The 23905-nt window shown below is 43.9% G+C and overlaps 1 protein-coding gene and 1 pseudogene across 2 annotated transcripts in view; both read left to right on the forward strand.

Annotated features, from left to right (window-relative positions):
* LOC147095640 (class I histocompatibility antigen, F10 alpha chain-like) overlaps positions 1 to 3726 on the forward strand; it is a 74804-nt gene extending 71078 nt beyond the window's left edge. For both annotated transcript variants that reach the window (XM_085974714.1, XM_085974715.1), the window contains exons 5-6: positions 824 to 931; positions 3587 to 3726. In XM_085974714.1, the coding sequence (XP_085830840.1) occupies positions 824 to 931; positions 3587 to 3603 (125 nt within the window). In that variant the 3' untranslated portion in view covers positions 3604 to 3726. The remainder of the gene's footprint in view (positions 1 to 823; positions 932 to 3586) is intronic.
* Positions 1 to 23905, forward strand: part of LOC147095639 (zinc-binding protein A33-like) — a 359972-nt pseudogene that overhangs the window by 134202 nt on the left and 201865 nt on the right.

Raw genomic sequence — 23905 nt, forward strand, 5'->3', positions numbered from 1 at the left:
TGACAGGGTAACACAAAGAATTCGACCCAACACAATCGTCGCTAAGCAAAAGGAAAAATATCTGTCATATTGGGCAGAAACAACAAAAACCCAAAGCAAACTCAATTGCTACTTGGCCCTAAACAGACAATACAACATAGCTGATTACCTGACCATGGTAAAGGATAACAAACTGAGAAGAACCTTGACAAGGTACAGACTTAGCGAACATAGCCTAGCGATCGAAAAAGGCAGACACAGGCAGACCAGGCTGCCAAGAGAAGACAGGATATGCTCTCACTGCAGTCAGGGAGTAGTTGAGACAGAGATGCACTTCCTCACAGCCTGTGGAAAATATCAGGGCATCAGAGAGAATTTCTATCAAAAATTCTCACAAATATGCCCTGAATTCAGAAATCTGACTGACAACCAAAAACTCCCATTCCTACTGGGGGAGGAGAGAAGCTGTGTAACACTGGCGGCACACTATGTTACAGCTTGCCATGAACAGAGGGACAACCAGTAAACTAAGACAAGAGTATATATAAACAAGGCGAAAATATATTTATAAACTCAGGGATATACCTGTTTATACACTGTATGAATGGAACCGCGTTTATGTGTTCAACCATAAATGTATTTTGATGCTTTGGCAACATAAGATGTACCTTATCATGCCAATAAAGCGATTTGTATTGTATTGTATTGTATATGGTGTGAGGATACTGTCCATATAAAACAGCGCATCGTCCTACTTACCATGAGCAAGGCCATAGGTTTCCACTGATTATATATAAAACTGTCAATCCACACATAATTTGCAACCCTTGCTAATGTTTTTCAGATGGTAAAGTAGAGAAAGACAAGCATGTGGGGCTGATTGTCGTGTGTGTACTGGTATCGCTGGCTATCGTTATAGTTTTAATCTACATGTGGAGGAGAAAACGGAAAGGTAAGGAGAGGGAATAATGTCACACTCTAGTTTGTAAAAGTATGACACAGCGGCTTTGCAGAAAATCCTTTGTCCTGCCCCAGGATTATATTTGAATTTTAAATATCTGTTGTAAAGAAAAAAAACTGGCATTTTTATAGCGCCTTTCACGACCTCAGGACGTCCCAAAGCGCTTTACAGCCAATGAAGTGCTATCTTTTTAAGTGTAGTCACTATTGTAATGCAGGAAACGTGGCAGCCAATCTGCGCACAGCAAGCTCCCACAAAGAGCCGTGTGATAATGACCAGATAATTTGTGTTTAATGATGTTGAATGAGGAATAAATATTGGCCAGGAAACCGGAGAGAACTCCCCTGCTCTTCTTGGAGATAGTGTCACTGGATCTTTACATCCACCTGAGAGGCAGATGGGGCCTCGATTTAATGGCCCACAAATTCAGGATGGAGGCTTCCCGCGGGTGTAAGCCCCCGACCTGCACTTACCTTGTGCACCGGCCGTTGAGCTGTGGGCCCACGTGGGATTCCGATCCTGGGCCTCCCCCAACTGCCGGCGCGCAGTGCTTGCGTATCCCAGGGGCGCAGTTAGTTCGATGCGTCCCCTGGGATCACGTGGGCCATGGAGAGCCAATGGTAACAGGGAAATGCCCATTCATAAAATTGACAGGAAGAGCTGTCAAAACTATAAATACTATAAGCCCCAAAACATAACTAAAACTTCAAATAAATTAAAAAAACATCACATTTATAAAATAACTAAATTACATAAAATAACTATTTTAAACAATAATTTAAATTTTTGAAAAAATTAATTACATTTTCTAACGGGGCTAAAATAAACTTACCTTTCTTTAAAGTATCTAAAAATAATAAACCTGTGGAAAAAATGTTTTAATTTTAATTAATTCACCTCTTACCTTGTTAAAAACAGGCCTTGTGCTGCCTCACCGGTGCACGCATTCGACCTCTGAACCCCTTCCTTTAAGGGAATGGATGTTCCAGTTTCCCACGCATGCGCAGTGCATGCACGAAACCGGCACTTTCGTTGGGCCTACGGGTGAGTACCCAACGCGTACTCACCCATGGAGACCTGAATTTCTGGGCCATTGTTTCATCGGAAAGACGTTACCTTCGACAGTGCGGCACTCCCTCAGTACTGCACTGGAGTGTCAGTCTAGATTTTAGTGCTCAAGTCTCTGGAGTGGCATTAAATTGGTTCATTTATTAACCTGTGTAAGAACAACTGGGATTTTATCAAGGGAAATTTTACTACTGGGATTCTAGGCTTAATCATAAGAGGTATAAAACAAAGCAGCCAAGAAGTAACTATGAACCTCTATAAAACCTTAAGACCTGATTTAGAGCACCATGTGCAGTATTGAATGTCACACAATATGGGGGATCTTGAGCTTTCGGGAAGCTACAAGGTGGATTCACTAGGATGCTGCCCGATAGAAGGAAACACATATACAAGGACAGACTTGGAAAATGCACATTTTTATTAGAAGAATGCATATTACGGGTGATATAATAGAAGCGTTTAAAATGATGAAAGGATGACTCAGGGTAGATAGAAGCAGACTGTTTCCATTAGTTGAGGATCAAGCATGAGGGGTTATAGATACCAGGTTAAATGTTAGAGATTTAGAACAGAGGGTAGGAGACGATTCTTTTCACAGAGGGTTGTGAGGCTGCGGAATCCGCTTCCAGTGATAGAGGTTTAATAACCTTCCTGATTTTGCATCAGAGCATTTACTTTCTCTTCCCATAGGCCCCATTCACACTGCAGCCTTAGGATCCCTAACGCCGGATGTTTCAGTGTAAATCCAGACTCAGGACCCCACCTGACTACCAGGTGAAGTAGAGGGGAGACTGCCTCTTCCAGAATATTCCTTCAAACCAAATCTAAGGTTGAGATGTAAATGGTTTCCGAGTGGCATTAAGATAAAAGGTGGAAATATAATCAGAAGATTACAAAGTGGACTAGAACTCCCAGGTGTTAAACACCTTCCGTAGATTTGAGTTCGCAGAATGCATCATTAGGGCAATTATTGCCCGTGTCTACTGTGGTCATGGCACCTTCATAGGGGCAAGACAGGGTGCAGAGTCTTTGCGAGTCAGTTTCAGATTTGGAGATAGTGTAAAACAGGTGTTATCGGATCAGCGACGCGTTACACACCTCTCCCAACTTTCCTTTCCATTGACTTCACGGAATGGACAATTTGGGAGGTGTAGAACAGATACCCGATCCGATATCGCCTGTTTACATTAACGCCAACAATTACAATGGCACCCATGGTGGTATAAATTTGTCGTGGGTCATAGTTCTAATTGGGCGATACTGACTCTGCAGCCCGGCAGTACAAGCAAGTCTCTTCAGTTCCATCGCCTGTGGAACTGATTGGAGCCTTCACAACGTTAATGGGAGGATAAGGCTACCGCCCCCATTTGGAGGCCATTTACTCCATTTACTCCGGGCGAAGGCAATGAGAATCGACCGCCCTTTCAGCCCGCTGCTCCTATGCACTAAACTAACTGCCACTGAGTTACATGTAAGGGGAAGAACCATGAAAAATTAATGAACATGTCACTGCATTCTCTGTATTGTGCTCTGCACTATCATCTCTGGATTTTCGAAAATTTGTGTTTCACTCCCTAGAATACAATGCTGTTTAACCAAAACCTGAGAGTTTCAAACGCGAGACTTGTATTGGATCCAAGAAGACGCTGGAATAATCATCGTGAATCAATTGTTTTATTACTGATACAATTCTATTGGCATAAACATTTCACCCCTGACTTATGTTTCAGTCGCTTTATTAGAATATTACTAACTTGCTTAACATTGAAGGAACATTGTCAAATCTCATCTACAATTGCACAAGCTGGCGCTTTAGATATTACATAACAGCTGTGTGGAATAAAGGTACCCAGGGATTTTAAAAATAAGTTTTGTCAATATTGATACATTTCTAATTAGCATAAACTTGATTTCATTTTCAATTTTCTACCCTCATCTCCTGAAGGCTTGGCTCCGATTGGCCTCAGATAAACAGTCTCCACTTGTGAGCAGAAACAGTGACTGTGGAAACACTGTTCAATTACTAGAAACACAGCCGAGCCCGATCCTGTCCACACACTCACATTTCACCAGCAGCATCGCCAACACAGTGGTCCGGAGCAAATCCCGAGGCCACTTCTCCCTCTGTAACTGTAGGGAGCGAGGCCAATATAATAGCCTGGATGTTCTGTCGCCGATGACTGCGTACGTGGTGTGTACGTGTCCGTTAGTGCCTCGCAATTCCGGGTTTACACATGGACTGCGCATGCATGAAAACCCCGAACTTGTGAACTGTCAAGAATCGTGAGCAGGAAATGCACATTCGTGGGCAGAGAGTTGGCTATTTGCCCTAATCTTGCTTAGCGAATGTCCATGAAACTATTATGACTGGCATAAGCTGGCGCACGGTAATCTTTTACCAGCATAAGGGTGAAAATAAATATAAAAATAATTTTTTGAATCGTTTTCACATACAAAATCCTGTAAAATTTTGTTATTTTTGGTCCCTTAAAAATGTTTAAATTTATATTTCAAAAAATTACATTTTTGTTTTAAATGTTTTATGAAGTTGTATTTTAATAAATTTCAAACATGTAACGGTTTTTTTATTTCAAGGTTGTGTACAAGTGATTTTCGATGATTCTTGTTGAGCTTATCGGGATTCTGTACGTAAATAGAATCTCCATAAGCACAATGGGAATCTCCCTTCGGATAGGTTGGGCCGGTCCACGTGATCCCAGGGACGCTTAGAACCACCTGCGCCCCTGCGATATGTGGGCCTCACGCATTGGCACCCGAATTTCTGGGCCCCTGACTTCAATATAACTGAATATCAAGTGGGACTTATAACAGGGGGCGGATAGCATACCGCCCGTTTAGCGCTCGGCCTGAGATTAATTTTCCCCAAATGTACTGTCAATATCAGCGGTGGCTTAAAACAGGCGGTAGCAGATCAGCCGCCCATTATACATAACGGCCCAGAAATTCGGGTCTCCATGGGTGAGTATGCACAGGGCACTCACGCGTAGGCCCAACGAAAGTGCAAGTTTCGTGCATGCATTGCGCATGCGCGGGAAACCGGCACTTCCATTCCCCTGAAAGAAGGGGTTCAGTGGTCGAACGAGTGCGCGGAGAGGCAGCGCGTGTGCAGTGAACTTACGATTTTTTTGCAGGTTTCTCTGGGAGGGTAAGTCTCCAGCAGTTACACTTTTAAAAAGCAGGTGCAAGGCCTGCTTTTAACAAGGTAAGTGGTGAATTAATTAAAATTAAAACATTTTCTCCACAGGTTTATTATTTTTAAATACTTTAAAGAAAGGTAAGTTTATTTTTAGCCCCGTTAGAAAATGTAATTAATTTTTTCAAAATTTTAAATTATTGTTTAAAATAGTTATTTCATGTAATTTATAGTTATTTTAATAACGTGATTTAAAAAAAATGTATTTGAAGTTTTAGTGATGTTTAGGGGCTTATAGTATTTATAGGTTTGACAGCTCTTCCTGTCAAACTTATGAATGAAGCATTCCCTGCTACCATTGGCTCTCCATGGCCCACGTGATCCCAGGGATGCATCGAACTAACTGCGCCCCTGGGATACGCAAGCACTGCACGCCGGCAGTTGAAGGAGGCCCAGGATTGGAATTCCACGCGGGCCCTCAGCACAACTGCGCTAGGTAAGTGCAGGTCGGGGGCTTGCACCCGCGGGAACCCCCCGACCTGAATTTCTGGGTCAACGGCCCAGAAATTCGGGTCGGGGGCTTCCTGCGGGTGCAAGCCCCCGACCTGCACTTACCTTGCGCGCCAGCCATTGACCTGTGGGCCCCCGTGGAACTCCGATCCTGGGCCTGCTCCAACTGCTAGCGCACAGTGCTTGTGTATCCCAGGGGTGCAGTTAGTTCGATGCATCCCCTGGGATCAGGTGGGCCATGGAGAGCCAATGGTAGCAGGGAATGCTTCATTCATAAGTTTGACAGGAAGTGCTGTCAAACTTATAAATACTATAAGCCCCAAAACATCACTAAATCTTCAAATAAATTTTTTTTAAAATCACATTTTTTAAATAAACTATAAATTACATGAAATAACTATTTTAAACAATTATTTACATTTTTGAAAAAAATAATTTTATTTTCTAACGGGGCTAAAAATAAACTTACCTTTCTTTAAAGTATTTAAAATAATAAACTTGTGGAAAAATGTTTTAATTTTAATTGCTTCACCACTTACCTTGTTAAAAGCAGGCGTTGCGACTGCTTTTTACATGTCTAACTTCTGGAGACTTACCTTCGCGGGAAAACCTGCAAAAAAAACATAAGTTCGATGCGCACGTGCAGCCTCTCCTGCGCACGCGTTCGACCTCTGAACCCCTTCTTTCAGGGAAACGGAAGTGCCGGTTTCCCACGCATGCAAAGTGCATGCAGGAAACCGGCACTTCCATTGGGCCTACGTGTGAGCACCCCGTGCGTACTCACCCATGGAGACCCGAATTTCTGGGCCAATGTTTTCCAGCTCAGCTCCCACTCGAGTTTTCGGCTAGATATTGCATTTTCCGCGAGCATCTCCCTGTACTTGGTGGCAATGGGGTGAAGACCAGGAGCAATAGGGAATAAACGGTGGGTGCGGCTGCTCTGAAGACAACCAATCTCCACCTGTCAGTAGCCAGACACCAGAAAATACCGAACAAATTGCCCCTTTCAGACTATGTCCCGGGATAATGAGTTTAGAGCCTTCACTTCCCTAAAGAGACAATCCAAGTGAGTTGTTGTATATTCCCTGAGAACATTTGCTTGACCTTCTGAACTCTCCTCACTGTTCCTGCAGCAGTGACAGTCATGATAGCGAGTATTTTTACTGGCTCTGAATCATTGCATGTCTTCATCGGCGACATTTGTGATGTTTTACATCCAGTTGCCAATAGTTACAGCCGCAAAATAGATCCAGGAGTAGCAATTGAATCCTGTGGCACGCATTTAACGGGCAAAACACAGGTGCATCATGACCCAATCTCAGGAACTAATGGCCTGCGCCCCAAGGATGTCATTCCTGCAATTGGATCCACTATTTCTCAGGCCTCCTATCTGTTAAAACAGGCGCTCAGCTGCTTACATAGTCTAATGAGGGCCCAACACCTGTTTAAGAACATAAGAACAGAAGAAGTAGGAGCAGGAGTAGGCCATATGGCCCCTCGGGCCTGCTCCGCCATTCAATAGGATCATGGCTGATCTGAACCAAGACTCACGTCCACTTCGCTGCCCGCTCCCCATAACCCCTAATTCCCTTATCAGCTAGGAAACTGTCTATCTCCGTTTTAAATTTATTTAATGTCACAGCTTCCATAGCTCTCTGAGGTAGCAAATTCCATAGATTTACTACTCTCTGAGTGAAGAAGTTTCTCCTCATCTCAGTTTTGAAAGGGCAGCCCCTTATTCTAAGATTATGCCCCCTAGTTCTAGTCTCACCCATCAGTGGAAACATCCTCACCGCATCCACCCGATCAAGCCCCCTCACAATCTTACATGTTTCGATAAGTTCGCCTCTCATTCTTCTGAATTCCAATGAGTGGAGGCCCAACCTACTCAACCTTTCCTCATAAGTCAACCCCCTCATCTCCGGAATCAACTGAGTGAACCTTCTCTGAACTGCCTCGAGAGCAAGTATATCTTTTCTTAAATATGGAAACCAAAACAGTACGCAGTATTCCAGGTGTGGCCTCACCAGTACCCTATATAACTGAAGCAAGGCTTCCCTGCTTTTATACTCCATCCCCCTTGCAATAAAAGCCAAGATTCCATTGGCCTTCCTGATCACCTGCTGTACCTGCATACTAACCTTCTGTGTTTCATGCACCAAGACCCCCAGATCCCTTTGTACTGTAGCACTTTGCAGTTTCTCTCCATTTAGATAATAACTTGCTCTTTGATTTTTTCTGCCAAAGTGCATAACCTCACACTTTCCAACATTATATTCCATCTGCCAAATTTCTGCCTACTCACTTAGCCTGTCTATGGCCTTTTGCAGGTTTTTTATGTCCTCCTCACTCACTGCTTTCCCTCCCACCTTTGTATCATCGGCAAACTTGGATATGTTGCACTTTGTCCCCTCCTCCAAATCGTTAATATAGATTGTAAAGAGTTGGGGTCCCAGCACTGACCCCTGCGGAACATCACTAGTTACTGATTGCCAACCCGAGAATGAACCATTTATCCCAACTCTCTGTTTTCTATTAGATAGCCAATCTTCCACCCATGCCAGTACATTGCCCCCAATCCCGTGATTTTTTTTTATCTTGTGCAGTAATCTTTTGTGTAGCACCTTGTCAAATGCCTTTTGGAAGTCCAAATACACCACATCCACTGGTTCCCCTTTATCCACCCTGTTTGTTACGTCCTCAAAGAATTCGAGCAAATTTGTCAAACATGACTTCCCCTTCATAAAACCATGCTGGTTTGAGGACCATTCTGGGAAACTGGGCTGCCCTGAGCTGAGTGGGTATTGGTTCTGTGGTGGGAAGTCTGGCTTCTTCGACATTCAGTTGAGATCAGTGCAGTGTAGTGGAGAATTCATTGTGGGCTCTGCTGTGATGTCAACAAGTGGTCTAAGCAGCCAATCACAATGCACAATTCTCACAGACAGGGAAATGTAAATTGAACAAGTTGCTTTCATTCTGATCTTTTAATAATGTTATTACCCCTTTGAAACTGACCGCAACTTCAGGATGAAGCACATGCGCATTCTAACACAGAAGTACTGATGTTGCGGTCAGTCATTCGCTGCTCTGACACCGGCTGTGCTATGCGGACCACCCTGCCCCCATAACCAGTAATCAGTGTAATCAGCGAAACTGCTGAAAACTTGAGCATTTCCACGGTAATATCGCGGTTAATTTTTGTATTTCTTCTGGGTTGTGGGCGTCGCTGGCAAGGCCAGCTTTTAATGCCCATCCCTAATTGCCCTTGAGAAGGTGTTGGTGAAATAAAGAGTAGATTGCCTTTCGAAAGCTAGGCTTTATTAACCTTAAAAAACCAGCAAGTACATGTTGAGCACCCAGTCTCAACCAAACTGTAGAAAACTGAATTTAAGATGGCCACCACAGGTCACATGGAATCAACTAACCAATAAGTTTACAGCATATATCTCAAGGCAGGAAAACATGCAACCAATTACAATGCTTCTTATCAAACAAGAATAATCACCACATTCACCCCTCCTTTTAAAATATACTTCAACCTAGGTAGCCTTTACAGTTTACAATTAGTTATTTATGACTAGAGCAATACATGTATAATGCCTTCAACAATTTTAAAATTTTACTATTAAATTATTAATTATTTTAAAAGTCCATTTTTAATCGGTCGACCGGATATCTTGTTCGTGTCGACCTTCTTAGCCTTGGTGGAGTTCCTTACCCTCCCACACCAGGAGACACAGAAATATCTTCTGCAGGGAGGCTATCAATATCCCGATTATCAACGGTTTCCGGATTGGAAGTCCCATTAGAAGGTAGACTGGGAGGGTCATGAACATCCATCGGGGGCAGACTAAGAGAATTGTAAGTGTCTGCAATAGGATTGGAAATGTTCGTAGCATCTGTGACGACATCAACATTACCTGAATTATGGCTATTGTTAATGTCCTCAGGAGAGGGCTGGCCACCACAAGGAACTAAGTCTTTAACTGAAACCGTACTTTCTTTCCCATCTTGGAATCGAATGTGAGCATATTGGGAATTTGCCTCCAATAGCTCCACCTCCTCCACTAAAGGATCATACTTTGACAGTCTAACCAGGCGTCGGAGCAGCACAGGTCCCTGCATAGTAAGCCATGAAGATACCGAATATCCCGTAGTGGATCTCCGTGGATAGTTGAAGAGCCTTTCATGGGGGGTCACATTAGTAGCCGTTGAAAGCAATGATCTAATGGAATGCAGGGCATCAGGCAGTACCATTTCCCACTGTGTATTCTTAAGGTTCCAGGATGTCAAAGCCAACATAACTGCCTTCCAGATCACCCCATTGTATCGTTCGCACTGTCCATTACCCTGGGGATTATACGGGGTAGTTCTGCTAGTAGAAATTCCCCGACTCTGGAGGTATTCCTTCAACTGGGAAGACATAAAAGAACTTCTCTGATCTGAATGGATATACGCAGGCATCTCAAAGATGACAAAAAGTTGAGTCAGACATTTAATAACTGTAGCAGCTGATACATCTGCACAAGGAAAAGCAAAAGGGAACCTTGAAAACTCATCCACAACAGTAAATATATATCGATTCTGAGTCGTTGAAGGAAGAGGCCCCTTAAAATCAATGCTCAGGCGTTCAAAGGGAGAAGTAGCCTTTATAAGATGAGCTCGTTGAGGTTTAAAGAAATTCAGTTTACACCGGGCGCAGACAGAGCATGACGAAGTCATCCGCTTGACGTCTTCAACTGAAAAGGGCAAATTCTTACTGCGTACGAAGTGTATCATCCTCATAACACCAGGATGGCACAAAGCATTATGAAGATTAATAAGCGTTTCTCCGTGAAGCACAGAACAATAAGCCCTCGACAGCGCATCAGCGGCAACATTATCCTTCCCCGGACGATAGACTATATCAAAATGGTAGCATGCCAACTCGATCCTCCACCTCATTATTTTATCATTCTTAATCTTTCCGAAATGTTTGACATCAAACATGAAGGACACAGATTTTTGCTCAGTTACTAACATAAAATGTCGCCCAGATAAATAATGTCTCCATTTACGCAGTGCTTCTACTATTGCGTACGCCTCTTTCTCTATTGATGAATGTCTCTGCTCACTATTGCTCAGAGTACGCGAGAAAAAGGCCACAGGTCTTCCATTTTGGTTCAGGGTAGCCCCAATTGCAAAATCGGAAGCGTCCGTCTCAATCACAAAGGGAACCTGCTCATCAATAGAATGCACAACTGCTCCAAGGATATCCTTTTTAAGATTATCAAAACACGTCCTGGCCTCCCATGATAGAGGATATGTCGTAACCCAAATAAGGGGCCGGATCTTCTGCGAGAAGTTTGCAATCCAATTAGAATAATAAGAAAACAGTCCAACAAGTCGTTGCAAGGCCTTAGAATTAGTAGGGCAAGGTAAATCAATCAGTGGTCGCAGCCGTTCTGGATCTGGTTTAATCTTGTTTCCCGAGATAATATACCCCAATAAATTTACCTCGGTGGTCGAAAAGATACACTTCTCTTTATTGAAAGTTAAGCCAACTTTTTCCGCAACTTGAAGGAATCTTTCTAGATTAAAATCGTGCTCCACCCTTGATTTGCCACACACCGTGATGTCATCTAAATATGAGAAGGTGTCAGAGAGAGAGTTAGCACTTATAAAAGCATCCATTGCCCGTTGAAAACAGACAACACCGTTAGTAACACCGAATGGTACTCGGCAAAACTGGTACAGCTTTCCGCCAGCTTCAAAGGCCGTATATGGTTTGTCCCTCTTCGCGATAGGAATCTGATGATAAGCACTCTTTAGGTCAATAGTGCTAAAAACCTTATATTGAGATACTTTATTAATAAGCTCATCAATCTTAGGCAGGGGGTACGCATCTAATTGAGTATACCTGTTAATAGTTTGAGAGTAGTCTATCACCATTTGCTTCTTATGTCTCTCATTAGTCGTGACAACTACCTGTGCCCGCCAGGGCAAAAAACTAGGTTCAATGATTCCTTCCGATAAAAGACGTTGAACTTCAGAATTAATACATTCTTTATCCTGACTGCTATACCTTCTTGACTTGGTAGCAATTGGCTTACAGTCCGGCATCAAATTGGAAAAAAGTGATAATGGAGAAATGAATAAAGAAGTTAATCCACAAATAGACAAAGGTGGCTTGGTTCCTCCGAAAGAAAGACTGAGGGACTCATGACATTGAAGCACATCATGACCAATCAAAATGTCTGCACAGAGATTAGGCAGAATGGATAGGCGTATATCAGTATACGTATTACCTAGGAGAATTAATTTCACAAGGCAACAACCAGCTACTTGTGAGGTGAGAGTCGTCTGAGCCATACACACCTGATAGGAAACAGGCGAAATTTTTAAACGCTTCTCCCTCACAAACTGAAGACTTATAAAGCTCTCAGTACTGCCCGTATCTATAAGGGCCTTCACTTCTAACCCATTAACTTGGGCCATAACTATAGCTTTGTTTAGGCCATGGGAAAAGGTGGCAGAAACTGATGCAATAAATGCCCTATCTAAAGGCTGAATGGTCGCAGAGGAGGCAACCGATTTGCAAACAGGTGCGTAATGACCTCCCTTGCCACATTTACTACACACAGCCTCCCGGGCAGGGCACTTCAAACGGGAGTGCCGGGCGTTCCCGCAAAAATAACACTTCTGAATCCTAGAGGCAACAGCTGCCGAAGTAGAAACTGTTTCGGAATCTGATAAACCATTCCTATTAAATCCACGTAACTCACTTTCATCCGGAACTGCCAAAACCACGGTCGCAGGCCGATCAAAAAGAGCATAAGAATCTGAGCTTCTCTGAGCCAAATCCAATGTAGAGGCTTGCTCAAAAGCACTCTTAAGATCCAAGATCTTATTTTCTAATAACCGCTGACGAATTGATCTAGACAGTAATCCATTAATAAATGCATCCCGTACCGACTCTTCCCTATGTTCTTCTGCAGACACGGCCTTATAATTACAGTTAGCACCAAGGCGCCGGAGTGCTTGCAAATAAGCATCCAAGGATTCTCCCGCCTGCTGCCTAAGGGTAGATAAAAGGTGATGTGCAAATACCTCATTTTTGTGTTTAACAAATTTTTTTTCCAACGTAGCAATAGCCAATTCATAAGTTTCACAGTCCAAAATATACTTATACACATCCGGAGCAATGTAGTTGATTAGTATATCCAACTTATTTAGAGATTGCTGATCCAACACACCCAAAAAGTTTTTAAATGTACGATACCAATGTTTCCACTGATCAGCCACTCCTGCAGAATTAGGGTCAGCATTAAATCGTTCTTGTTAAGTATGTGTATTGTATTGAACAATTAACACAAAGACTTAAACGTATAACTCAAACAGGTCTTTACTGGTTGGAGGTAGGGACTATACGTAGGTCTTCACTTCATGCCCACAGGCGGGAACTGAGGGGAGATCAGTACCCACAGTACTATTTATACCCCTATGGCCAGGAGTGGTACTGCGTATCACTACGCCCTACAAGTAGTGCAGTCCTGTCCATAGGTTCAAAGTAACACACATATTACATACACAACATTCCTCCCTTCCTAGCTTTACAGTCATCTCCCCATTTAACATAACGTAATAACATATATACATATATAACTTCAGGTTTACATAACAGAATAACATAGATAACTTCATGTCAAAACAGATCACAGATTCAGTCTCTGCGGAAAACAGTTCACAGATTCAATCTCTGTGGTGTAGTCGGTTCACGTTGCTGGAGTGACTCATTCAATAGTCCTTCCATGGATTTAACAGTTTGAACTTCCGAACTGAATTGGCTCCGTTCGGAGGGACCACGTGTGTGATCTGGTAGAGGTAATAATGGTTCAGATGGGTCATCTTCTGTTTCGACTTTTCCTTTTCTGCTTCTTGGAGACTCTCTGGGCTCCACTGTCAGCTGCCAGCTGCATGCACAGTTCCTCCTTCTCTTCCTCCTTTTTCCGTAGTAGAGCCACCTTCTCCCGATGTTCCGTAGACTTTCGGTGCTCCTCCATGATTTCTGTATGGTGGGAGTCGAAGTTACAAGTTGGGCAGGACAGGACATAGTAATATTCGGTGTCGTCCTGATCTAGGCCAGCGAGAGGGTCTTCTATTTCCTCCATACCCAGCTGGGCGTTAGCCAGCTTTTGTTCCAAGTCCAGACATCTTTCCTGAAGAGACTTCTTCATGCGTACCTCTTCATCCAGCTTTTTCTGGGCTTTCAGCAAGTCGTTTACTAATGACCTCATTTGAGATTTTACTACTTCAACTTCTTTTGGAGATTGATTGATCGGACTATTCAATCCCTCTACCGGAGCAGCTGTTTCAGCGGTCTGTTGTTCTACGTTGACGTGAGTCAGCGTACTTTTGGCATCCAAGGGCTGCTCTGTTGCAGTCATCTCAGTCTGTGTTGCCACCTCAGCTCTTCCAATAACCTTTGAGAGCTCCGAACCCCTTTCGTTTGAATATTGAAGTTCGTGTTCAAGTTTTTCCCATTTCAGAGTCCTGTCCTTCAGCATATGCAGGAGTTGGCTGACCGTTAACTCCTCTGACATCAGACGTTTTGTGTGCTCCTGCTCCATTTTCTCCATCAGCTGCTTCTGTTGTCTTTCCAGATTCTCCAACTCTATATCAAAGAACTCTTTCATTGCATTCAACTCTTGCTCAAAATGGCGAAGCATTTGTTCTAATTGCTGTTGTAGTTTGAAATGGAGTTGAGTTCGAGCCCGCTGTCCCTCAGAAATGGGCACATCAGTAGACTTGCCAGACTCAGAATCCACAGTTAAACTATGTTGTTGTTGCTCAGTGGAATTCTGTGCTGAAACTTTGTCTTTTGCACCTGAGTTGGGCTTACCATCATCCGTTCCAGAGTCTGGGCCGACTATCTTCACCGAGTTCTCACTCGTTATTGTTTGTAGGAAATGCCAGTCCATATTCATTTTCCTAATCCACTCCCGTCCTAGTAGTGGAGGACCTCCTTCAGATATCACATATAAGTCCATTATTTGACTGTCTTCGCCCTTGTGGACCACTGCAACCTCTATTTTCCCGATGGGGTACACTCTTTGCCCCGTGTATGTTTTCAATCTAATCCCCGTATCCTGTAGGGGAATATGTTGGAATAACTTTCCGTAATCTTTCTTATTTATGACCGTCAATGCCGATCCAGTGTCCAATTCCAGTTTTACTTGGACTCCTTCTATCTGAAGAGTGACCCAAATTGTCTGGAGGTCTGCACCCTTACCAGCGTTGAGTACTATTAAGCTAGCCAGTTCATTACAGCTTAAGCTAGCCAGTTCATTACTGCTAGCGTCTGAATCGGACTCCTGTTCGGTCACCTTGTGTACCTTTGCGTATTTTCCTTGCGGTGACTTCTTGTTGCTGGTCTTCTTCCCTGACCTGCATACTCTAGCTATATGTCCAAGCCTACCACAAGTTCTACATTCTTGGTTTTTAAACCAACACTGGTTCTGATCATGCGTTGTCTTTCCACAATGATAACATTTAACAGAACTCACACCCAATTTGTGTGCACTGAGCTCCGGTGACCGTAGCTGCATTACTGCCGTGCCTCTCGCTGCGGCTTCGTGTGCTGCTGCCATAGTGACCACCTTCTCAAGCGTCAGCTCATTCTCCTCGAGCAGTCGCTTTTGTGTATCCTGTTTAAATAAACCACACACAAATTTGTCTCGTAGTGCATCTGTCAGTCCCGTTCCAAACTGGCAATATTTCGCTAATTTACGCAATTCCAGCAAATATTCAGCATTGCTTTCATGCTGTAGCTGCCTTCTGTCGTAAAATTTAAATCGTTCCGCTAGCATCAGCGGCGTGGGGTTTAGATGATCTTTCAGGACAGTAACAATCTCATCGAACGTCTTATCCGCCGGTTCATCTGGTGATAACAGGTGTTTCAATTGCCCGTATGTCTTCGCACCCATTAAATTTAATAATGTTAGAGCTTTATCTTGGTCATGAACTTTATTGGCCTTACAATAATTTTTTACTCTTTCAACATATATGGCCCAATCTTCGAGGTCACTATCAAAGGTGTTAATATTCCCGTGTTTAGGCATTGTAGATTTGCAATTTCTCAGATTTTCTTTTCTTTACTTGTTATCAAAGATGGCGGCTTCCCGCTCTTGCCGTCGTCCTCCGCCCACAAAATGGCGGTTTTCCCACGCTTGGCGGTCTTCACCCGTCCCCCGACGCCGTCTCCCTTCAGCCCCCGAGTGCAGCCCTTATCTTCGCCGCGATCGCCCGAGTGCGGCCCTTATCAGCGGATGCGATCGCTGGATCGCGAAGTGGCTCCCGAACGAAGCGGCTCTTGCTCGCTCCCTCCCGGGCTCTGGCTTACCCGCTCGCGCGTTTCACCGCGGCTCTTATCTTCTCCAACTTCCCCAGCCCTGTCTTTGCAGCCGACGCTGCACGGCTTACCCACCACCTAGGTTGAACAAGGAAACTGCAGAAAGACTTCTGTCAGTCGCTGGAAGCTGTCAGGATGGCTGCTGCAGTCCAGTGCTCAGTCGCTGCTGGAGGCTTCAGAGTCCTAAAGCCTGTCACTTCTAGTGGGGTGGTGATGTTTGAAACCTCCCTTCAACTGCCGCAGGGTAAGAACCTGACTCGTCGCCAGTGTTAAGTATGTGTATTGTATTGAACAATTAACACAAAGACTTAAACGTATAACTCAAACAGGTCTTTACTGGTTGGAGGTAGGGACTATATGTAGGTCTTCACTTCATGCCCACAGGCGGGAACTGAGGGGAGATCAGTACCCACAGTACTATTTATACCCCTATGGCCAGGAGTGGTACTGCGTATCACTACGCCCTACAAGTAGTGCAGTCCTGTCCATAGGTTCAAAGTAACACACATATTACATACACAACAGTTCTGGTCGAAGATATCATTCCATTATAGCAAAAGGTTAATAAATTGAAATAAAGAGTAGATTGCCTTTCGAAAGCTAGGCTTTATTAACCTTAAAAAACCAGCAAGTACATGTTGAGCACCCAGTCTCAACCAAACTGTAGAAAACTGAATTTAAGATGGCCACCACAGGTCACATGGAATCAACTAACCAATGAGTTTACAGCATATATCTCAAGGCAGGAAAACAGGCAACCAATTACAATGCTTCTTATAAAACAAGAATAATCACCACAGTTGGTGAGCCACCTTCTTCAACCGCTGCAGTCTGTGTGGTGAAGGTATTCCCACAGTGCTGTTAGGGAGGGAGTTACACGATTTTGACCCAGCGACGACGAAGGAATGGTGATATATTTCCAATACAGGATGTGACTTGGAGCGGAACTTGTAGGTGATGGTTCCCATGCGCCTGCTGCCCTTGTCCTTCTAGGTGGTAGAGGTCGCGGGTTTGGGAAGATCTGCCAAAGAAGCCTTTGCGAGTTGCTGCAGTGTATCTTGTAGATGGTACACACTGCAGCCACGGTACACCAGTTGCAGAGGGAGTAAATGTTTAAGGTGGTGGATGGGGTGCCAATCAAGTGGGCTGCTTTATCCTGGATAGTGTCAATCTTCTTGAGTGTTGTTGGAGATGCATTCAGCCGGACAAGTGGAGAGTATCCATCACACTCCTGACTTGTGCCTTGTAGATGGTGGAAAGGCTTTGGGGAGTCAGGAGGTGCGAGACTCGCCACAGAACACCCTGCCTCTGACCTTATAGTGTTGCCACAGTATTTATGTGGCTGGTCCAGTTAAGTTTCTTGTCAATGGTAACTCCCAGGAAGTTAATGGTGGGGGATTCGGCGATGGTAATGCCATTGAATGTAAAGTGGATGCGGTTGGACTCTCGCTTGTTGAAGATAGTCATTGCCTGATACTGGTGGGGTGCGAGGTTACTTGCCACTTACCAGCCCAAGTCTTGCTATATGCGGGCATGGACAGCTTCATTCTATGATAAGGTGTGAATGGAACTGAACATTGTGCAATGATCAGCGAGCATTCCCACTTGCAACTTTATGATGGAGGGAAGGTCATTGGCGAAGCAGCTGAAGATGGTTGGGCCTCGGACGCTGCCCTGTGGAACTCCTGATGCGATGTCCTGGGGCTGAGATGATTGACCTCCAACAACCACTACCATCTTCCTTTGTGCGAGGTATGATTCCAGCCAGTGCAGAGTTCTCCCCCTGATTCCCATTTGCTTGAATTTTACTAAAGCTCCTTAATGCCACACTCGATCAAATGCTGCCTTGATGTCAAGGGTAGTCACTCTCACCTCACCTCTGGAATTCTGTCTTTTGTCCATGTTTGGACGAAGGCTGTAATGAGATCTGGAGCTGAGTGGTCCTAGCAGAACTTAAACAGAGCAGGTCATTCGTGAGTAAGTGTCACTTGATAGCACTGTCAACAACACCTTCCATCGCTTTACTTGATGATTAAAAATAGGCTGACGGTGTGGTAATTGGCCGGATTGGATTTGTCCTACTTTTTGTCAACAGGACATACCTGGGCAGTTTTCCACATTTTCGGATAGATGCCAGTGTTGTAGCTGTACTGGAAAAGCTTGGCTAGAGGTGCCGATATTTCAGGAGCACAAGTCTTCAGCACGATAGCCGGGATGTTATCGCGGCCTATAGCCTTTGCTATATCCAGTGTGCTTTGCCGTTTCTTGCTTTCACGTGGAGTGAATCAAATTGACTGAAGACTGGCTTCTGTGATGGTTGGGACCTCAGGAGTAGGCCAACATGGATCATCCACTCGGCACTTCTGGCTGAAGATGGTAGCAAACGCTTCAGCCTTGTCTTTTGCACTCATGTGCTGGGCTCCACCATCATTGAGGATGGGGATATTCATAGAACCTCCTCCTCCTCCCATTCGTTGTTTAATTGTCCTACATCATTCACGACTGGATGTGGCAGAGGGTAGTAAAACACTCAGAGGGTAGTAAATCTATGGAATTTACTACCTCAGAGAGTTGTGGAAGCAGCGACATTAAATAAATTTAAAACGGAGATAGACAGTTTCCTAGCTGATAAGGGAATAAGGGGTTACGGGGAGAGGGCAGGGAAGTGGACGTGAGTCTAAGTTCAGATCAGCCATGATCCTATTGAATGGCGGAGCAGGCCCGAGGGGCCGTATGGTCTACTCCTGCTCCTACTTCTTATGTTCTTATGTTCTTATGGCAGCACTGCAGAGCTTTGATCTGATCCGCTGGCTGTGTGATCACTTAGCTCTGTCTATAGCATGCCGCTTCCGCTGTTTAGCATGTATGTAGTCCTGCGTTACAGCTTCCCCAGGTTGGCGCCTGAATTTTAGTTACACCTGGTGCTGCACCTGGCATGCTCTTCTAAACTCCTCATTGAACCAGGGTTGGTGCATTTGTTTGATGGTAATGGTAGATTGAGGGACATGCCAGGCCATGAGTTTACAGATTGAGGTGGAATATAACTCTGCTATTTGATACCCCATATTAAGTTAGACCTTGTTGGATTAGGTGTAACTGAAGTTTTCACAGCCAATTGACTGTTAAACAAACGTTAGGGACCTAAAAAAACAATTTTAGTTTATGGAGCGTCAAATTTCTCCATTGTACTAGCAACTACAATTTTTAAGAAACTTAAAAAATATATATATGTTTTTTAAGTTTGTTCATATTTGTTTCAGGTTTATCTTTTCCACAGGAGAGAGTCCAATCTTTGTTTTGCTCTCTATACATTTTACAAAGTCAGAATGAAAGCAACTTGTTCACTTCCTGATTCCCAGTCTGTGAGAAATCTGCATTGTGATTTCCTGCTTAGTCAGTTCCCACTACACTCCACGGATCTCAACTGCATGTCAAATCAATCAAACTTCTCGCTGCAGAGGTAGCGTGATCATTGTGGCAGCTTTCTTCGGGGGCAGCGCTGAACGCCTTTGCTTCATCACTGACTGCGAATTCCGGGCCAATAAGTAACCTAATAAGCAATATCTTCTTTTAAAGTGCATCTGAGGTACCACTGAGACACTGACAGATATTTAACACTGTTTCTCCAATTAACTGACCCTTCCCTGCATTCTCTACACTGTGCACACACAGTTCCTATTCACCAAGCTGTACACATGTACAGTAGCAATTAGTAACAGTACCTGAAACATAACCTTCCTGAAAATCTTCAAACATTCAGACATGATTTGTCACATTTACCGCCGGAGATATTTCACCTGTTTTATACACCTCCCGAATTTAATTTCCAGTGAAATATCCAACCCTTAATATCCGAGCAAAATAGTGAAGAAACAACCTGATCTTGCCCTTGGTGCCTCTAAGTGCTTTTCTACTTGGCTAGAACCTAATTCTTCTTTCTAAAAGCATGTTGTGCTTGAGGTGGCTGGATGCTCATTCCAAATAATGGTGGCTGTGTCTGATGTGGCCTTCTGATCTGGTGACCTGCATCCTAACAAAGGCCATCCACAGACTACACCTGCATTGCTGCAGTTGTCATTTTACTGACACGTGTATGGATTGAGAGGGATGTTGTGATGCATAATTATATTTTATATCATATCTTATATAGCCTAAATGGTTGTCTTGTGCATTTGTTTAATATAATTTTCTTATTTAAATGTAGCTGCAATTTACAAGTAAATATGCTTGTGCTTTGTATTAGATCATTTGGAATGGAATGACTTTCACTTATGTTGTAAAGCATGCCAATAATATCTTTGCACTGTCAGACAACAATCCACGAAAAGGTGAAAAAAGCCTTTAGTACAACATAGGCTAAGAAAACAAATAACGTTGAAAAGTGCCATAAATTCAATTAAAGGACTATTCACTAACAACGAAGTTAAATCACTTCCGATTATTTAGGTAAAACGTAGTCCCATTGTGGAAACTGTGAATGTTAGACCTAAAGTCTGTTCTACGGAAGAACAAGTCAATTAAATTAAATTGTGATGGAATGTTAATATAGTAGAATAAAACACATAAGAAGAACAGTCATGATAGAAGTTCATGGAGGTATAAATCTGCCGGTCTCTGTTTAGTCTATTGACAGAAGCAGAGCAAAATATCTGCTTTAAAACGTGACTTTCTGACCTGCAACGTAAGGTACACCGTGCCCTGACAGGGAGTCCTCCAACGCTGCTGGCTATTGGCATCATGTTCCACAGCAACACCTCTAGTAGTGCGCCCACTGATACTCTGCCTGTTAAACACACTCACTCGCCCTCCACACCTGTCTTCGAACCCGGACATGAGTCCGTCGGTCCTCCATGGTGACTCCACCCTATCAACAAGTCAACTTCATCCCACCATGGGACCTCTGACTTTAACTTTGGACTCTGTCTTATTGTCTCCTCCCTGTTCTCCATTTACAATCAGGATACATCTATCCTAACCTTGGCCAGGCCTGTGTAACCTGAATTTACTGGTGTCCATGTGCCTGAGTATTTTGGTTGCTGCTCCGGCCCAGAGCCCATCATTTCTATCTCCGGTTTTTCTTTCTCTTCTCTCTATCTCTCGGATGCTTCTCTCCTATCTCCTCTCTTTCTTGTTGCCTAGTTATGTCTCCTTACATTTCTCCTCTTCTGGGTACTTTGTCCATCACCCCCTAATATCAGCCCCCATCCTTCCCTATTCCTCGACTTTACTACTCTCCTGCTGCCCTCCAGGCTTGACACCCTCTTGCACCAGCTGAAATCTTCACACTTTACCCCCCTCTACATTCTTTGAAGGGCCAATCGAGGCCTCATGAGCACAACCCCAACTCCCCTGTCCTCTTTTCTCTTCGATCGTCTCACTCAGCATGCTGGCTGCTGGAGAATGTTGCCAACCTCCTTCCTGTCCCACTCACTCCTCGCAGCGCTGGCCCTGTGGACTCTGCCAGTGGATCAACTATCACCAACATTTTCAGCATCTCCCTCCAGAATGTCCATTCTCTTGCAAATAAGGCCGTTGATCTCCTTGACCTTGTTGAGGATGATTGCATTGATATCATGACCTTGATGGAAACTTGGATCATATTTGATGACACCTTCCCCCTTACTAAACTTTCCTGCCTGGCTATACATTCTAACACCTGTCTCGCCCAACCGCTGTGGGTGGTGTGGTCCTTCTCATTAAATCTCACCTTGATCTGTCCCCATACTCCTCTGGCACCATCTCCCCCTTTCAGCAGCTCAACTTGTTCCAGCCCTATCGCCTCTTTTTTAAAGCCGCCTTCAGTACCACCCACACAAGCCCAAAATCACATTTCGATATCCTTAATGTTTTCCTCCCTCAGCATTGGCACCGAGCGACTTCTCATCCTTGGTGATTTCAAGCTCCATCTCAGCTCACCTTGCCCTCTCTCCCTGGTGTTCACTGCACTCCTGTCCTCCCCTAACCTCTGCCTCCATTTAAACTCTCCTACGCATAATCACGGCCACTCCCTCGAACTTTCCAACCCTCTATTCCTGTCATCTCAATCACAGACAAGACCATCTCTAATCACTTCTTTGTATAACTCACCACTCACATCCTCCTTCCCCTTCCAACCACGCTTCTTTCTGTGTTCATCGGGAATAAACTGTCACCCAAATCACTTACAACCGCACTTTCAATCTCCCCACTGGCTAGCCTTTGACCCTCCATTGATCGCGATGCTTCTGCAGCTACCGATCAGCTCAGTCACACCCTTATAATCACCTTTAATGCTTTTGTCCCCATTAAAAGCCTTACTCTCTCCCTCCAAATCTGGCCTCTTGTGTATCCCCCGCTTCATCGGCTCCACCATTGGCGGCTGTGCCCTCAGCTATCGAGGCCCTAAGCTCTGTAATTTCTCCATAAACCTCTCCATCTCTCTCTCGCCCTTTAACACACTCCTTAAAACCTACCTCTTTGACCAAGCTTTTATTCACCCGCCCTAATATCCCGTTCTTTGACACAGTGTCAATGTTAGTTTGATTCCGCTCCTGTGAAGTGTCTTGTGACGTTTCCCTCCGTTAGAGGCGCTGCATCAATGCAAGTTGTTGTATTTATTTATATCGGGCAGGAACTTACAACTTACAAAGCGTTACTGCACTGGAAGAGAGAGAGAGTCTTCAGATTATGGATATTTCAGTGTACCGCTCCTAAAACTGCGCCAGTAAACTATAATCTGCTAGGGATTGTAAATCACGACAAGGTCATTCATAGGTTTCAAAAAAGCTGAAAGAAATATCAATCAGATTGCAATGGGTGTATTTATTCTTATGTCCATCATCAAACTGACAGCTTTAAAATCAGAAGCAACATTAAATGATGTTATGTTGTAAAATGCGTGCTTCGTTCACTTTTGTACATTGTTTTGAATATTGCATTTAAATAAATAACATTACATCATTCATTTGAAATTGCGTTGCTTGAAAGGGAAGATTTGATGGGGCTGGGCTCAAGCAGGGAAATGGAATTAGACGAGATTGGTAAAATAGAGAATTAAAAAACTTGGTCATGTCTCAAATAAATCATTTGGTCTTTAATATTTCTTGTGACTGAATGAAAATACATACCTCCTTATGAAGAATATGAAGTTTACTGCGGCTGCTGGCGCAGTTTTACATTAGATTTGATGAAGGAAAATTGAAAAAACGCCCGGACATTACGTCACCACACCCGTTTCATTAGCTTTTATTCAAACGGTCAATTTGACTAAAATCGATCTATTAGAGCTGGAAATATTGTCAGTGCTAAAGAACAGGCGGGGCTGACAAACAATTATAAGGAGATGACTGAAATACGAGCAGAAAATACTGGGAATACTCAGCAGCTCCATAACCTCCTGTCATCGAGCTGAACCGTTAACTCTGTGTCTCTCTCCACAGATGCTGCCTGACCAGCATTTTCGCTTTTTATTTCAGATTTCCAGCATCCGCAGTATTTTTGCTGGTGAATTATAATGGTCATTTTCTTCTCAGTGCCTCAGTATAAGAGTTAGCCCGGGCAGGATTGCTTGACATAAATTCAGCATCTGCTCAGAATATCCTAATCATTAATGTAAAAAAGGTTGAACAAAACAAATCCTTAAACATTTAAATTATCCTGAACAGTCTCCTCTCTCTCTCTCCCCCCCCCCAGTCGCTCTCTCTTCCCCCCCCAGTCGCCTCTCTCTTCCCCCCGAGTCACTCTCTCTTTTCCCCCCAGTCGCTCTCTCTCTTCCCCCCCAGTCACTCTCTCTCTTCCCCCCCAGTCGCTCTCTCTTTTTCCCCCCCAGTCACTCTCTCTTCCCCCCCAGTCACTCTCTCTCTTT

Source organism: Somniosus microcephalus, unplaced genomic scaffold (assembly GCF_052327205.1).
Source record: "Somniosus microcephalus isolate GS21.2 unplaced genomic scaffold, FLI_Smic_1.0 unresolved_chr1, whole genome shotgun sequence".
NCBI lineage: Eukaryota > Metazoa > Chordata > Chondrichthyes > Squaliformes > Somniosidae > Somniosus > Somniosus microcephalus.